The sequence below is a fragment of the Lissotriton helveticus genome, chromosome 5_1, assembly GCF_964261635.1.
Source record: "Lissotriton helveticus chromosome 5_1, aLisHel1.1, whole genome shotgun sequence".
Lineage (NCBI taxonomy): Eukaryota > Metazoa > Chordata > Amphibia > Caudata > Salamandridae > Lissotriton > Lissotriton helveticus.
The window spans coordinates 1098555588-1098573980 of NC_136065.1; the positions used below are offsets into that span (position 1 = coordinate 1098555588).

Genomic DNA, 18393 nt, shown 5'->3' on the forward strand with positions numbered 1-18393 from the left:
TTTTTCTATTTAGAGAAACGTGACATTACTGGAAGAAGAAACTAATTAATTACACTTCCCTGTTCTGAAAAACCATACCAGTTAGCAACAGCAAAAAAGATGGTGCTAACTTCGCACTGATAAGTTGATGATTATCAGTTATAGTAAAACATAAAAGAACCTCTTAAAACTGCAGCCTGTCCGACATAAGGGTCGTGAAGCTTCTGTAATAAATGTTAACCAATTGCTAAGTTGAAAATGCGTTGGAACTATTTATGTAAGAAAAGCTGTTATAATGCTACTTTGCGTTTAACAACAGCGGAATTAAAATACGTCTGTATGTTTGCGCAAAATTGGTGGACCAATCTGAACAATTGTGCATTTTACGGTCAATTCTGCAAGATTAATTATTGGCTGTTAACTTGAGAGGACATAACTTGCTGACAAGGTCATATTGCCGAGGCACGCATAATTGATATAGTGCGGTAGACAATTAGACGGAAGTTGTGTCCAGCCACCACCCACCATGCACAATATAAAGCCTTCTTGAAATATAGCTGGTCTTACTCCTTTCGTTTCCATTTTGGGGTGTAAGTCAAGTCAAGTCATAAAATTTATATAGCGCACTACATACCCAGAGGGTCTCAAGGCGCTTAGGGAGGGGAGGAGGATTACTTGTCAAATATCCACGTTTTAAGTTGCTTTCTGAATGCTAGGTGGTTATGGGTAAGGCGAAGGTGAGTGGGAAGTGAGTTCCATGTTTTAGCTGCCAGGTATGAGAAGGATCTACCTCCCATGGTGGTCTTGTTGATACGGGGTACAGTGGCGAGGGCTTGGCTGGAAGATCGTAGTTGGCGGGAGGGGGTGTAGAAGGACAGTCGTGAGTTGAGGCATTCTGGTCCGATTTCGTAGAGTGCTTTGTGTGCGTGGGTTAGAAGTCGGAAAGTGATCCTCTTATTGACGGGTAGCCAGTGGAGGTTTTTCAGGTGACCAGAGATGTGTTTGTTACGCGGGATGTCTAATATGATCCTGGCTGAGGCGTTTTGGATTCGTTGGAGTTTTTTCTGGAGTTTAGCGGTAGTACCTGCGTAGAGGGTGTTTCCGTAGTCCAATCGGCTCGTGACCAGAGCATGGGTGACTGTTTTTCTGGTTTCGGTGGGGATCCAGCTAAATGTTTTTTTGAGCATGCGAAGAATGTTGAAGCAGGATGAGGAGACGGCGTTGACTTGTCTGCTCATTGAAAGTGAAGAATCCAGGATAACACCTAGGTTCCGTGCGTGGTCTGTCGGGATGGGTGCTTTTCCAAGGGCTTCCGGCCACCAAGAGTCGTCCCGTGCAGAGGGGGAGGTGCCTAAGATGAGGACTTCTGTTTTATCTGAGTTCAGTTTCAGACGGCTGTGTTTCATCCATTCGGCAACTTCTTTCATTCCTTCGTGTAGGTTAGTTTTGGCGGTGCTGGGGTCATTGGTGAGTGAAAGGATCAGTTGAGTGTCATCCGCGTAGGAGATGATGTTGAGGTTGTGTTGGCGGGCGATGGCCGCGAGGGGGCTCATGTATACGTTGAAGAGGGTGGGACTGAGTGAAGATCCTTGTGGTACGCCGCAGATGACTTCAGTGGCCTCGGACTTGAATGGTGGAAGTCGGACTCTCTGGGTTCTTCCGGTGAGGAACGAGGTGATCCATTCAAGTGCTTTTCCTTGTATTCCGATGTTTCTGAGGCGTTGTAAAAGGGTGCTGTGGCAGACTGTGTCGAAGGCTGCAGAGAGGTCGAGGAGGATGAGGGCGACTGTGTCTCCATTGTCCAGTAGAGTTCGAATGTCGTCTGTTGCTGCGATGAGGGCGGTCTCAGTGCTGTGTTTTGCTCGGAAGCCAGACTGTGAGGAGTCGAGGGATTTGTTGGCTTCGAGGAAAGCGGCGAGCTGGTTGTTGACAGCTTTCTCGATGACTTTGGCCGGGAAAGGAAGGAGCGAGATGGGGCGGTAATTTTTGAGTTCGGTGGGGTCCGCTGTGGGTTTTTTCAGAAGGGCGCTGAGTTCAGCGTGTTTCCAGCTTTCCGGGAAGGTGGCGGAATTGAATGAGCAGTTGATGACGTCTCGGAGGTGCGGTGCTATGACGGAGTCTGCTTTGTTGAAGATGTGGTGGGGGCATGGGTCTGTGGGGGATCCTGAGTGGATGGAGTTCATCAGGCGGATGGTGTCCTCAGTGGAGATTGGGTTCCAGTCGTTAAGGGTGTTCAAGGGGGGTGAATGTTCAGCATATGGTTGGGTGGGTTGGTCCTCGGGTTGGTTGTCGAAGCTGTTGTGGATGTCTGCAATTTTGTTGTGGAAGAATGAGGCTAGGGAGTCGCAGAGAGCTTGAGAGGGGGTGATGTCGTTGGAGTTGGCCGAGGGATTGGTAAATTCCTTGACGATGTTGAAAAGTTCCTTGCTGTTGTGGGCGTTGTAGTCTAGTCGATCCTTGAACGCTGTTTTCTTGGCCTTTCGGATTAGTTGGTGGTGTATGCGGGTGGCGTTTTTGAAGGCGTCCTTGGTGCTGGTGGTTGGGTCTTTTTTCCAGGCCTTTTCAAGGGAGCGGCAGAGTTTCTTGGACTTCTTAAGATCCTCGTTGAACCATGAGGCCTTCTTGCTGCCAGGTTTGCTTTGACGTTTTTTCAGTGGTGCTAGGATGTCGGCGCTGTTGGATAACCATAGGGTGAAGTTGGTGGCGGCTTGGTCTGGGTTGGAAGAGTGGGCTGGGGTGTTTAGAAGGAGCGATGAGGAGATCTGGTCGCTGGTGATTTTGTTCCAGTTTCTTTGCAGAGTCGGTTGGGGGTGGTTGATGGGTTTCGGCTTGTTGTAGGTAAAGTGAACGCAGCTGTGATCAGTCCAGAGGAGAGCCGTAGTGTGGCTGAAGGAGACGTGATTGCTGGAGGTGAAGATAGGGTCGAGAGTATGACCTGCTATGTGGGTGTAATGCACAAGTACAGCCTACAGATGAAACTGGCTGCGCTATTGCAGGGGAAAAATTGCTGGCACCGGTGCAAAGAACATAGTATTCGTATATCTTTTGTTATTGTACCAAATCTACAAATGTCCTCGCTCACTTATGTGGCAATTGGGAGCATACGCGTGAAACACTGTCGGAATAAGTTGATTTATACAATGTAAATTGCACTTACAATGGTGCAAAATCTGTCGGTATTGATCATTTTCCACCATCATAAGTGCAGGGAAAGTTGTGGGAAAAGATGTGCAGTGGAAGTGAAGTAGACTGCAAAATGCGGTGAACATTCAAACACTGAGGGGGCAGCGATGGATGACATGCAATGGGTTCCCAGACGATCCGTGAGATCTTGTTTCTCTATGTAATAATATACTGTATTGAATCATAGCATTTATAAAACGCATGTGTGGACATCTGAATTAAAGGTCTGCAATTGCTACCTACGGCCGTGAGACGCGCTCTATGGTGGGGGAGAGGGAGGGGCAGTTGTGAGAGGTGCCTTGACAACAAAGGAAACAAGCAGGAAGTGGGATAAGGGAGGAGGTGGCAAATGGTGAGCACTTTCGCGGCTGCTTTGATGTTCTGAGTGGCCACGCGGCTCACTGAGAACATCAAAGGGCCGCCAAAGTGCTCCCAAAGGCTGCAGGCGGACAAATAGTGCACGCGTCCGGCGCACATGCATTGTACCCGATCCGCCTGCCGACTTTGGGAGCACTTTTGAAAGCCCATACTTAATATCTCGCCAAAGCATCGCTAACGCGATGGCTTAGGCGAGACCTAAAAAGGGAGGGAAGGTGAATGGGCAGTCACGACAACGCAATGCAGCAACACATCAGCCCCATGACGCTCCCGGACCACTCACCCGGTTTGTCAGCAATGTCGACTTTGCTCCACAGCTCGGGGCTTTTCACATGACCAGACCCACAGCACAGCAGAAGCGCACAGCCACAAATCATGCTTGCACTCTGGAGGCTCACAGCCGGTTAACAATCACAAAGATTCAAGTGGGTGTTCGGAGCACTCGCTGGTAGGAATGCCCACCAAAGACCATCCACCGACCTATGCCGTCAGTGCCTAGGACAGATGGCGCCCAGCAGGGGAGAATCATAAGGAGTAATGGTTGGCCGATATGGAGCTGGCAGACTCCATCACCATGGCTGGCTAGCCACGCCCCCCAGGATGCATGTTAAGCAAAGGCCAGCATGCTACCATGGCAGGACTGGGACCCATATAGGCTTGTGAGGTAGCAAGTGATTTGTAACACTTGTTCTGGAGAAACATGTTGTTCAACAAGATTACAGACAGAGGTGGAGTCATACCTCTCCAGAGTCCTCTTTAGACAAGAGTCAGTCTTCTCTACATTAAGCATGAAAGTCTTCTTATGTTCTCTGCTACGAATGGATTACCCAGGGAGTTGCTGAAAGGTAAAGTGAGTCAGCTGCTGGTGATAACCCCTTAGCTAACAGTGAGAAAATTCCAGCGCTTATCATTGCCAGGTTTTGCGTCCGTATGATCCAATTCTGGGATATGATATCAGGGAAAAGTCTATGGTGCAGTCTCTTGCACAAGCAAAACATACTGACCATTCCTGAGCTGTCTCAGAATCCTTACTCCTTCTCAGGTAGGCAGAGTTACTCCCACTAACTCAAGGGAAATCTCCAACATAAGTTTCCTTCTGCTCTAGGTGGCCTATTGTGGGGATTGAGTTCAATGATCTGTCTCTGCTCTACAAATTTAAAGGAGATAAATACAGAAAGAGCAATTCAGAGATAGATGTGTTTTAGAAAACAGGGAGTAATCATTCATTTCTATCTTGGACTTTGGGTAAATTGTCTTTGTTCTTCCAGCAACGGACTCAAACTAAGCAGAAGAGCAAAGTAGTGGTGAGGTGCCAGAAATTCTGCCACCAATAATAATTCTTGTTGTTAAGCACTCAGAAGTGCACAGGCAAAATATGTGTAGTATTTCAAAACTAGTAAAAGCTCTATTAAATATACATCTTTATCAATAGTCTTTTCGTGGACCTTCCCATATAGACTTCAAATTTGGATTTAGTTTTAGAGGTTGATGAATACATTTTAATTAGGACTCCCGGTTTTATGTTATTTTGTTTTTACTTTCTGCCTGTATTTATCTATATTTATTTTTGGGACATTTTATCTGTATGTATCCATATTTATTTAGCATTTTGCAGATAAATTTAGTTGTAAAACTGTACATTTCCATATATATTTAATTGATAGACACGCAGTCATACTTTGATGTTGGTCGTGTTTTAGCTATTTAAGCTGCCAAATATTACATAACAATACACCCACAGGTAAATATTAGCATTATACAACAACTGCATGTTGACATATACCATTATTTAAAGAATTGTCATCCTGTTTTCTAACTTCCCATTCTGTCCATCAGCTCAGCTGTTGGGCTATAATTCTTGAACGACTGCATGCAGAGTCAATTAAAAGAAGCCCAGTTTTCTGTATTTATTCATTTTTAAAAATAAATGCAGACAGAAAACATATTGCTTTCGCTCTCTATTTATCTGTAAAAATCCGTAAAAACTGAAAACCGTGAGCCTTAAATTTTATTCCAAGTAAGATAGGGGCTTACATAGCATACGTCTGAAATCAGGACATGCTCTAACAGGACATCAATGAAAATTTAGACCTGGTGCAATGTGCTTGAAGTCAAATAAATTAAACTTCTTCTTTGGAACCTGAGGGCCAGTTGGCTACAATAGATTGCAAAATCGACAACCTCACCACGAGAATGGACCATAAGAGAAAGTTTTTGGACAAATACAGTTAAAATACCGTTTGGTATATTAACTGTTTTTGTCACAGCTGAAGAAATATGATATGATTTGATGGGTTATTTGTAATTGCGCACAGCTACTCTGAGGAGTGTCCCGGCGCATGCATAGTGTGATCCGCAAGACAGGAATTAGACTTGCACAAAGGACCAGGTTTTCAGTTTCTTCTTAAACAGCACTGGATTACTCGTGGAGTGTAGCTCCAACGGGAGCGGATTCCATGCTGTGGTGCCCAGGAATCTTAATGGTCTGTCCCCAGGTCTTGGACGCTGAAACGTTGGGATCACTGCCAAGAGTTTGTTGGTAGATTGTAAGTGCCTAGTAGGATTATAAAAGTTGAATCTAGCTCTAAGGTAATCTGTGCCTGTCTGATGCAAATCAGCATGTACTAATATCAGAGCCTTGAATCTGACTCTCTCTGTGATGCGATACAAAAGGGGATGATGGACGGAGCGTTTGAGCAAATCAAACACTCACCCCCAGTCAACTGATCTGGGTTTAATCCATCACCATTCTTTAGCTCACTCAGCCACCCCAGTTCAGACATGGCCATATGCAAATCAGTCTGACCCTGTGCCTTATGGGAACAGTCCAGCCCGAACTGCCAAGCCATGTCTTCCCTGGACCGGAAACAAGCATCCTGGGACCGGTTTCCGATTCATAATCCTCATCATCCAGGCTATCTTGAATCCAGTGGCCAAGTGAGCAAGGGACTCACATCTGAGTATACCCTGCCACACTTAGGGCGAACAAAGCGATACAAAAGGGGATGATGGATGGAGCGTTTGAGCAAATCAAACGCTCACCCCCAGTCAACTGATCTGGGTTTAATCCATCACCATTCTTTAGCTCACTCAGCCACCCCAGTTCAGACATGGCCATATGCAAATCAGTCTGACCCTGTGCCTCATGGGAACAGTCCAGCCCGAACTGCCAAGCCTTGTCTTCCCTGGACTGTAAACAAGCATCCTGGGACTGGTTTCGGATTCATAATCCTTATCAGCCAGGCTATCTTGAATCCAGTGGCCAAGTGAGCAAGGGACTCATGTCTGAGCATACCCTGCCACATTTAGGGCGAACAAAGCGATACAAAAGGGGACGATGGACGGAGCGTTTGAGCAAATCAAACACTCACCCCCAGTCAACTGATCTGGGTTTAATCCATCACCATTCATTAGCTCACTCAGCCACCCCAGTTCAGACATGGCCATATGCAAATCAGTCTGACCCTGTGCCTCATGGGAACAGTCCAGCCAGAACTGCCAAGCCATGTCTTCCCTGGACCGGAAACAAGCATCCTGGGACCGGTTTCCGATTCATAATCCTCATCAGCCAGGCTATCTTGAATCCAGTAGCCAAGTGAGCAAGGGACTCACGTCTGAGTATACCCTGCCACATTTAGGGCAAACAAAGCGATACAAAAGGGGATGATGGACGGAGCGTTTGAGCAAATCAAACACTCACCCCCAGTCAACTGATCTGGGTTTAATCCATCACCATTCTTTAGCTCACTCAGCCACCCCAGTTCAGACATGACCATATGCAAATCAGTCTGACCCTGTGCCTCATGGGAACAGTCCAGCCCGAACTGCCAAGCCATGTCTTCCCTGGACCGGAAACAAGCATCCTGGGACCGGTTTCAGATTCATAATCCTCATCAGCCAGGCTATCTTGAATCCAGTGGCCAAGTGAGCAAGGGACTCACGTCTGTGTATACCCTGCCACACTTAGGGCGAACAAAGCGATACAAAAGGGGATGATGGACGGAGCGTTTGAGCAAATCAAACGCTCACCCCCAGTCAACTGATCTGGGTTTAATCCATCACCATTCTTTAGCTCACTCAGCCACCCCAGTTCAGACATGGCCATATGCAAATCAGTCTGACCCTGTGCCTCATGGGAACAGTCCAGCCCGAACTGCCAAGCCTTGTCTTCCCTGGACTGTAAACAAGCATCCTGGGACCGGTTTCCGATTCATAATCCTCATCAGCCAGGCTATCTTGAATCCAGTGGCCAAGTGAGCAAGGGACTCACGTCTGAGTATACCCTGCCACATTTAGGGCGAACAAAGCGATACAGAAGGGGATGATGGACGGAGCGTTTGAGCAAATCAAACACTCACCCCCAGTCAACTGATCTGGGTTTAATCCATCACCATTCTTTAGCTCACTCAGCCACCCCATTTCAGACATGGCCATATGCAAATCAGTCTGACCCTGTGCCTCATGGGAACAGTCCAGCCCGAACTGCCAAGCGATGTCTTCCCTGAGTCCCTTGCTCACTTTGCCACTGGATTCAAGTAAGCCGGGCTGAAGATGGCTGGAATGCCAGAAACAGGTCCTCGGAAGCTTGTTTCCGGTCCAGGGAAGGCATGGCTTGGCAGTTCGGGCTGGACTGTTCCCATGAGGCACAGGGTCCGACTGATTTGCATATAGCCATGTCTGAACTGGGGTGGCAGAGTGGGCTAAAGAACGGTGATGGATCAAACCCAGATCTTTTGACTGGGTGTGAGTGTTTGATTGGTTCAGATGCTCCGTCCATCACCACCCCCTTTTGTACCGCTGTGGCTGCCATAAGTGTGGCAGGGTATGCTCAGACGTGAGTCCCTTGCTCACTTTGCCACTGGATTCAAGCAAGCCGGGCTGAAGACGGGTGGAATGCCAGAAACCGGTCCTCGGAAGCTTGTTTCCGGTCCAGGGAAGGCATGGCTTGGCAGTTCGGGCTGGACTGTTCCCATGAGGCACAGGGTCAGACTGATTTGCATATAGCCATGTCTGAACTGGGGTGGCAGAGTGGGCTAAAGAACGGTGATGGATCAAACCCAGATCTTTTGACTGAGTGTGAGTGTTTGATTGGTTCAGATGCTCCATCCATCACCACCCCCTTTTGTAGCTCTCTGTGATGGGCAGAAAGTGGAGTCCCCGCAAATGTGAAATAATGTGAAGCTTTCTAGGCACATTAAGCAGGAGGCGAGCTGCCGCATTATGGGTCACCCGCAGCTTGTCCAATAAGTACTCCAGTGTGCCCAAATATAGTGCATTGCCATAGTCTATTCTAGATGTCATCAGTGCCTGGGTGACTGTTTTCTTTGCATAGAAGGATAACAGGGGCAAATATTTTTGATAATCCCGAAATATACACTCACCAACCTTTTGACCTGAGGACCAAATGAAAGTCTGTTGTCAAAAGTTATTCCCAGGTTTTTAACCATGTCTTTCTGGTGTCTGGAAGAAGGGGGCGTGGGGTTGGTGGGGGGCATCATCAGGCCAAAAAGTTAGCCAGAAGTTTGGTTGGAATGCCGAGAAGAAGAGGATTTTTCCTCATTATATTTGAGTTGAGCTTTGGCAAGCCAGTGGAAAACTGCAGTTAGGCAAGTTTTGATGTGTGTGCCCGTCCGCTCAGAGCCCTTATTCCAGGAGAATAGCAATTGTGTGTCATCCGCATAGGATATCACTTTCACTCCCAGTTCTTCTGATAGAAATGCAAGGGGAGTGAGATATAAATTAAAACGCATCAGACTCAAGGCCAGCCCATGGGGGACACCTGTATCCACTTCCTGTGGACTGGCCAAACAGAGAGGAATCCAAACTTTCTGGCTTCTCTCTGCTAAAAATGACATCAGCCAGTCCAAAGCAAGCCCTGACACTCCGATGGCCTGGAGACAGACAAGTAAGTGTAACAGTGTGTAGAGTACTGCATCAAAGGCTGCTGATAAGTCCAGCATGATCAATACAGCTGCTCCCCAACCACCAATGGTTTCTTTGATATATTCTGATACCTCAATCAGTGCAGTTTCTGTGCTAAAGCGGGCTCTAGAGCCTGATTGTCAGGATTCCCCGGCCGCTGGTAGATCACTGCCTGCGGTAGATACAGACCTGCAGGGCCAAAACACTACAATTCCCATGATGCCTGAAATGGCGCGGCAGTATGACGCCAGGCGACAGGAAATAGACAAATACGGCGTCAACAGAGAACGCGGCGCCGATTATTCTGTGTACTTGGCTTGCCGGATTTGTTTCGTGTCTTTTGGCTATATTCCCTTGGATACTTTGGAGGGGCTTTGGAAGCGCCCGAAGCGGCGTGCTGATTACTCGCCTCTCGTTCTTTCGTCCGGGTGTTATCTGGCAGACACCCGCTGTTCGTCAGTCTCCGCTGCTTGTGAACCTCTGTGGATTACAAGGTGGGGCTTTGGAAACGCCCGCAACTGGACATCGGATCCCTGTGTTCAGGTTTCGTTGTGGGGGTTGTTTTTTCTTCCGTTGGTTCAGGACACTGTGGGGTCTTGACAACTCATCATAAAAAACAGTGCTTTTCTGAGCTGCCTTTGCAGAGAAGGATCTGCAACGGCCATTGCTTTACTTTTGTACTGTTCTGGGCTACGTTTGTGCTCGGTCATTAGAGCATAACATTTTCTCTATTGGACATGGTGTGCATGAGCCGTGAAAGGTGTGTGTGACAATTATATACCATACTCTGGACTCCTGATTTCTAATAATCATTCCACACCTAGGAGGGGATACCAAGAACTATTGGTGAATGAACCGGTGGGTTCATCTTTTGTCTTTCGTTGCTTTACTTCGGAGAAGAGTGAATTTGATGTCTGTTCTGTTTTATGGGCTTCATGGTCATCCTCATTCCTGTTTTGGGGTAGGTTACTCTAGCTCACCTTCAGTAACGGCTAAGGGCAGGAGGGAAGCCAGTAATTCCATTATCTTCTTTTCTCTATGATTATAGGCATCCCTAGGGAATGAGAAGAAGCCTGTCCTAATTCACTCTTGCTACGGTCCTTCCTGTTGGTATTACAGGTGAGGTGTTGCTCTTAGTATTCCTAATATAGGGAGTTGGCATCGCAGGGAATTACCACTTATTTCGTGCTTTGTATGTCTTGCAGGTCTCCATTCCCATCAGCCCAGCTGTTCCCCTCCGGACTTCATTTTTTCCCCCGCTTGATCTCCTTTAAAGTCTGTGAACCATAGCCAGACTAGGGATGATCTAGAGGTGGGCCCCCATTGAGCCTCAATACAATCCTGAGGACAGAACGGCGAAACCTGACACTGATTGACTTAGGTGAAGTAGCTAATTAGCTTCCAAGAAGTTTAACAGTTGAATATTCACCTGTTTCTATTGAATTTTAGGGAAGGCTGGTAGAAAGGAGATGAGCCTATAATTAGCCAGGATAGCAGGATCTGCAGCTGACTTTTTTTTATAAGTATAAGGATCATCGCTTGCTCCCAAGCCCCCAGGACTGCTGCTGTCCTTATTGAGGTATTAAGAAGGCAGTTCGCAACTAGATTAATAGTATCAGCCCCTAACGTCAAGAGTTTAGGGGGGCATGGGTCTTTAGGGAAACCCAATTTGAATCAATTTTGTTTAAGATACTGCAGTGGGGGGGATCACCCAAGCGTCACCCCGGCATAGTAGGCAGTTGTTTGTTTACTAAGATGGGCTCTAGCCAGGGCATGGTATAGATATGTAATTTTGGGACCCTCCGTCTAGGTGAAGCACAGGCCTTCCTGACACAGAAGTATCCTCAGGATTTACATTTTAATGTTGAGCTAACAAGGAGGTGGCTGTGGAATCCATGCACTTCATAGAACCAAAAATGCCAGTTGGCTGCAGAAATTAGATGGCTGAGGGTGTAGTGCAGCTGGTTAAGATCTTGCTTTTATATGTGATTGTTCTTTCAAAAGTTATTTTTGTGATGATTTTCCTACGATTCGATCTCCATTAATTAAGCTCTGCAGCTGCTTCCTGCCAAAATAACACCATATTTACAGACCTTGCAGGTCAGACTGATGGCCATATTCTGGACTCCTGGCAACAGGGCCGGACTGAGAACCCAAAGCAGCTCTGGCAATGTTGTCAGACTGGCCACCACCTCGGGGGGGGGGGGGGGGGGGAGCACTGCTGCTGTTGTTACTGGGAGGTGTTATTGCAGCACTGCAGCACTGCTGCAAAGCCGGCCCCCAGTAACAAAACCAGCCCCCACTGCTCCAAAATCAGCCTCATCTTTCCAGCCTCCTGGGCAAACACCAGATGCCCGCTACGCTGGGGCAGCTTCTCCTCTTGGCCAGAGGAGCGTTGCCCCAATGCTTTCTTGTAGTGCGAGAAAGCCGAAACATAAAATGGTAATTACCATTTTATGTTTCTTTTCCCATTGCGGGTAGGCATGTGGGCGGAGCTGCCTGGGCAGCAGGACAGGAGTGGTTTGCCCACTCCCGAGTACGCATGACTGGTTTGATCGGCCCTCTGTATATTGTATTAGAGGACTGAAGCACCTAAGAATTAAAAATACACATTTTGACTGTTTTCCTAAAGGTTAACAGAATGTGCTTATGCTTAACATCTTCTGGCAGAAAGTTCCATATCTGTGGGCCATAAATAGCAAACCCCCAGTACTCTTTTTACAGTGGCGCCTGGTTCTTCGAATTGTCGGACCTCAATGGTTTTGATGGTCGGTACCATGACAGTTTCTCCTGTAGGTAGACTGCGGCATTGATTTTGTATTTATTTGTTTACTTATTTATACATCTGTTTGAGTTTATTTTAATAATATGGAATGCTTCACGATTTTGCGTGTCATCCTTCCACAGGGGCCATGCTAATCGTCTCTGTTTCCTTCTAATTTTAGTATATGTGCTGCTGAAGCGAGCACAGACTGCAGCATTTAAACAACAGACAGGGTCTGACTAGGACTAAAAATTGGTCCGGAAACCAAAATAAAAGTTCCTCTCCGTAGCGAATTAGGTAGCTAAAAATTGTTGCCCATATTGAGGCAGTTTTTAACTTGTAAAGACGTGCTGTGTAAGTATTTTTCGGGATATGAGAGACTTCATGGATGTTTGAACTTGCCGCAAGTAATGTTTGTTTCAATATCGTGTAATTAACAGTAAACACCTTCCCAGCAGACCATAAAACAGCTCCACAGACAGCCCAAAAACTTGCCCACACACTGATAAGGCACTCCCTGAATGCTTTATGGGCCATTCTGGCCTTGACAACAGACGTGCAGGTTTAAAATTGATAAAGTGTTAGTAGTCAACGAGGAGGACGAAGGACCACTCTTATACATTCATAGCACGTATTTGTGTACTGTCATGGTATGCATTTCTTCAGGTTTGATAGGCAGGTTCTTCCACAAAAGGTGAACTGCAGAAACTAGGAGAAGTACACCTTTTGAATTTGTGTATCTCAGACATGCCAGCAGGTTTGCGGCGCTAGGAACAGGAAGTGGCAAGAGACCAAGACTCAGGCCAAAGCCTACTAGCCCGCCAAAATGGCTCTCCTCCTATGAAAAGGACACCAGGCTTGCCACTGCTCATTTTGATACAAAAGGGGATGACGGACGGAGCGTTTGAGCAAATCAAACACTCACCCCCAGTCAACTGATCTGGGTTTAATCCATCACCATTCTTTAGCCCACTCAGCCACCCCATTTCAGACATGGCTATATGCAAATCAGTCTGACCCTGTGCCATTTGGTATTTGGTAACGAATTTGGTAGCGCGCCTTGCATCGCAAAATGCGATGCAGTGCGCGCTACGAAATTCGTTTTATTAATTAAATTGTTGAATTACCTGCAATTATCCATATGCCAGTTTTTAGCACCCTCCCCGCCTCCCTGACCCACCGTAACTCCCTCCATGGGCCACGGCTGGACCTGAGCCCACTGCAAGGCAGGAGCTGCTATTCCTGCATCTGAGAAATGGTTAATTAGGATAGAGTGTTAAACCATACCAAACAGTGGAGGCAGTCCAAGTACCAGATGCCCTCACATCCTTAGAATTGTGTAGTTCATTCAGAATGGCCAGTAAGAACAACTCCCTCCCATATCTGGGGCTGAAACAGCTTGAAACCAGTTTAAGAGCACATGGCTTTCAAAGAAATTAGAAAACCACGTCACTGGATGCTTTTTCATGATCATGGAAACAGCAGAGAAGAGTATCATTGGCCTACAGCTCTTCATGTCAGCGGGATCAAGAACAGACTTTTAAGGAGAGATGAGCACAATTCTTTCTCACATGGAAGAGAGCCTGTTGCTAGAGACATTTTATGGCTTCAGGAGTTGGTGGATGTTGTATGCTGAGAGACGGAGTGAGAAATATGTGATTTGTTTTCATGAAAGCAGTGAAGAAAAGGTACAATCTAATAGTATTAATCTTTTTAGGTGAACAACATCTTACCAAATGCTTAAGGAACGCCTAGGCCAAACCTTAAAAGTGTTTTAAAAAATCTGGTTAGTCCACACGAGCCGAAGAACCATAAACCATTGCGATTAAATTAAAACTAAAGTGATAATAGCCAACATTTGTGTAACATGCACAGTAAACTCGATTGTTAGTTGGCACTATCAAATGATACTGATGTGCACTGGTGTTTTATTATTCTAGGTTTCTCATTTCTCATCCCTACTTTTCATCCATCATCCCTGCTTCTCTTCTATCATCCCTGCTTCTCGTCTCTCATCCCTGCTTCTCATCCGTACTTCTATTCTGTCATCGCTACTTCTCATCCCTATTTTTCATCCATCATCCCTACTTCTAAACCATCATCCCTCCTTACTCATCCATTATACCTACTTCTCTTCCATCATCCCTACATCTCATCCCGCACCCCTGCTTCTCATCACTATTTCTCATCCTTCATCTCTATTTGAGAAGTAGGGATGATGGAAGAGAAGGGGGGAAGATGGATGAGAAGTAGAGCTGAAGGATGAGAAGTAGGGTTGAGCAATGAGATGTAAGGATGCTGGAAGAGAAGTAGGAATGATGGATAACAACTAGTGATGATAGATGAGAAATAGGGATGAGAAGTAGGCATGGTGGATGAGAAGTAGGGATGATGGATGAGAAGTAGGGATGAGCAATCGGAAGTAGGGATGATGGAAGAGAAAAAGGGATGATGGATGAGAATTAGGGATGATGGATGAGAAATAGGGATGAGAAGTAGGAATGAGGAGTGAGGCATGAGGATATCCTAAAATGGATGCTCTAACCAGAACATATTTCTTGCCATCAGGCTGACCTGGGACAAGAACGAGAAAGGAAGAAAAGACCAAAAAAATAAGGAAGAAAAAGACAAGAAAATATTGAGAAATGGAAAACAGCAGAGCGGGATAAAAACAAAACTTGTAAGATTAAGATAGAGACACAGGAAGGGTAGGGTAGTAGAAGAAAGAAGCATTATGTATATTCAAGTCTTGGGAGCCTCGGTATTCAGCAACCTGCGCATTTGGCAGGGTCCATGGCTAGCTCCCAAGAAAAACTTTGGTCCCCTACACATTATTATTATTATACATATTGAACACTGTGTGCTTGCGAATTTAAGAACAGCAACGACCTAGCACAAAAACAATACGTATTCTCTGAGTGGGAAATTAATACTATTATGTAAGTAACTAATAATCTAGAGTAACTCTTACTTGTAGTAATATTATCTGATTTATTTTCTGTTCTCGAGTGTGGAGCTCCATCTGGTCATACAGGTTCGAGGTATCACCCCCATAACTATCACTTTGGCTTCCAATCAAGGACCAAGCATCCCCTGGGCCTGTATTTTCCTGCTCTTCTACTTCCTCTTCATCCTCTGGGCCAACAGCTGGCTGAAACTCAACAATCTCTTTTCGAGCCTGAAAGGAAAAGGGAGAAATGTAACAATTCTAGAATTGGGGCTGTTTGAAGATAACATGAAAGTTGAATGTAGGAATGACATACTGATCATTTGATGTGTGATTCCTTTTAGGCCAGTGCTTTTACACAGTACTCAATGTTAGTAGAGGGACACTCGAAGCACCACTGACACTTTGTTATAAAGGGACTGTTGGAATTAGGTAGCCTGGCCTAGGGCAAGACTAACATTCAGAGGCACAGTGTAAAGGTTGCAGACCACCCAAAAGTACTTCCACGCAATAGCACTCAAAAAGAAAACACTACACCAAAATTATATGAAAATACGTATCGCTTTATATAAAAATAATATGCTCTTTGTTGTCAAATATAAATAGCTCACATATAGATAGTTCAAAACATTTCAAGTCACCTTTAAGATCAGCAGTTACACTTTTTAAATTCCTAGCAGATTATCACGTTGTCTTTAAAACAGTTGTTATATTCTTGAACTCCTATCACCCTTTTGCATTAAGATAACTGTACCTTAGAATCAACTAGGCTAGATATACTCCGCTAGAGTCTTGGGAGAGAACTACACCTCACTATAAGCAAGAGCAAATATCATTACAGTATTAACATTTAAACTGCTAAGCAATTAGTCAGCCAGTTTCAACATTACAGTTCATTTGTCATTAAACCAGTTTCAAAGAGAATCACAATGCAGTTTCTTACAGTTGAACTAAGACGGTTCAATTAGGGAATGACTGTACTCAACTTACTTAAATCAGGCCAGAGCCTCACTCTCATTTACATGAAACACATTTAGCTTCTCTACTACTTCTCTGAGTATTCTTGGTTTAGATTCACCTTCATCAGCATTTAATTAAGCTCCCACAGTGGTGAAATGGGAATATCTTGTAGTACACTATACTCAAAATATCCAGTCACTGAAGGTTTCCTTAAGTCAATTACCAGCGTCACTCTCCCCCTTTCAGAACTCCTCCTTACTTGTTTTTACCAGGCGGATGTGCAGACAGTCCGGTTTCAGGGGACAAGATCGATCTGGCGTGAGGGGCTGAAGGAAAACAAGGCTAGGGAAGCTCCCACTCCTCAGCTGACTCCTCAGCGTGAGCCTGCTCCTTCGTGCTACTTTCGCGCTAAAATACCTTCCAGGCAGACCCCAACCCTCTGCACCGCTGCCAGGCCTCCTCGCTCTCCCTCCCTGCTCAGGCCGACTCTTCCACACGGCGCCCAAGCAGGAGGAAGCGACCTGACAGGCAGCGAGCTGAGGAACCCTCCGGCGCCTTCCCTCAGCGCAGCGCGAAGGAAACACTCCTCCGGTGCGCATGCGCGGGAGCGCTCTCGCCGAGGCTGCCTCCCACGGGATCTGCTCCGAGGAGAGACGCTGCTCGCTGGGGCCTGCTCACTTCACGGCCCCTCCTTCCGGGGATATCTTCACAGACGGGGCGTGCGCAGTAACGCCTCTGGTTCCTTTCAGGACAGGCGACGCGTCTCCAGCGCGATCAATGCCCCTGGGGTCCCGCTCACAAAGGGAAGCCTCTCTAAGCTTCCCAGGCTCAGTGGATCCCGGGGGGGTGCTGACCCAGAGCGCGATCGATGAAAACCCGGTCACAGTTCACCTCACACCTTCTCAGCTGGCAGAGGGGATGGCCACACACCACAGGACCAGTCACTGGTAGGGGATGCTATCAGTTGTTTAATGAATGAATTCCCTTCCTTCACCAAAACGAAGAAGAGAGAAAAGAAGAAGGGGGGGGGGGCTCCTTCAGAATAAAGCCAGGTTGTACTCTCTCAGCACCAACCCCCTATTCCTCCTTACTGGGCAGACTAGGGGCACGGGGAACTCTCAGCTCAGCTCCCAGGACTACTAAAGTTAACCCCTTAATCTATCTGCCCAGGATCAGCAGGATGAGCTAACTTGGCTAGGACAACAGGATCAAGGAGGGGGAAAACCTTGACAGAGGGCTACTCTTGTAGAGGGAACCACCCTTCAGAATCCTACCCCCACTAGACCTCAGCCTTCACTCTAGCTGCTCCTCACTGACAGACAAAATGGCTGTCCAGCATTCCGCCTTATATAGGCTGCCCTCTCAGTGGTCCAGAATGGACCAGAAGGTTCTGGAATGCCCTATGTTAGGCTATGGCCAAGTTCTGTTGGTGACAGTTGGGGCAGTTGGTGGCCACCATTTTAGGTGGTGCCAACTTTCCTGTCAGAACAGGCCTCTGGGCCTAAGGTAAAAGACCATGAGGGGGAGAAAGAACACCTATCCCCCTGGCCAACACCTACAAAAAGTCAGTAGACACAAAAATTAATAAGGGTATGAGGGGCGAAAAGGGGACAAAATAAATAAAAATTAGGAGGGACTTCGCCAAAAAGCCAGACAGGTCTAACAGGGACTATATAAATATAAATATATATATATATCTATGAAAAAACTCGCATTCACTCCAGCGATTCCCTCAGAAACAAACAAGCGTAGACCCAGTAATTCGTGCAGTATTTTTTTCAGTTTATTGACACCATGTAGTCCGCCATGATGCGTTTCGGTCATACAACGACCTTGGACACAGCACTGAACATAACCATAGACATAGAAAATAGATTGCATCAGGTATTTTCTCGCTTAAATGCTACATTTTCGCCATGTAAAAAAGAAATCCCGCACTAATGGCTCATGGCTTGTACACCATATTAATAATCATCTTCATTATATTTGCATAAATACATTATTCCTAACGCATAAAATTATGGCTAAAGTTACATTGTGCAAAACCCTACAACCCCTATTGAACAAAACCAGGTACACTGTGTATATCATCACTCCATAACTGTTATGTACAAACTATAAACATAAGTATATAGAAATCTAATAGTGTTTCCTAAATGAAGCTAATTAGTGCATCAATACAATTGCTGCCTATCTAGCTTCTAGCTTATCGCTCCCTGTTTATCTGTGGGATCAAGAATAAACAAATATTTGCAAATAA

General features: G+C 46.1%; 1 protein-coding gene and 1 non-coding gene across 2 annotated transcripts in view; both read right to left on the reverse strand.

Annotated features, from left to right (window-relative positions):
* CFAP43 (cilia and flagella associated protein 43) overlaps positions 1–18393 on the reverse strand; it is a 753224-nt gene that overhangs the window by 226601 nt on the left and 508230 nt on the right. Inside the window, exon 23 of the mRNA XM_078643733.1 lies at positions 15198–15404. Within this exon, the coding sequence (XP_078499859.1) occupies positions 15198–15404 (207 nt within the window). The remainder of the gene's footprint in view (positions 1–15197; positions 15405–18393) is intronic.
* Positions 12325–12431, reverse strand: LOC144756895 (U6 spliceosomal RNA). The gene has a single exon (XR_013595383.1). It is a non-coding gene; the product is annotated as a U6 spliceosomal RNA (small nuclear RNA).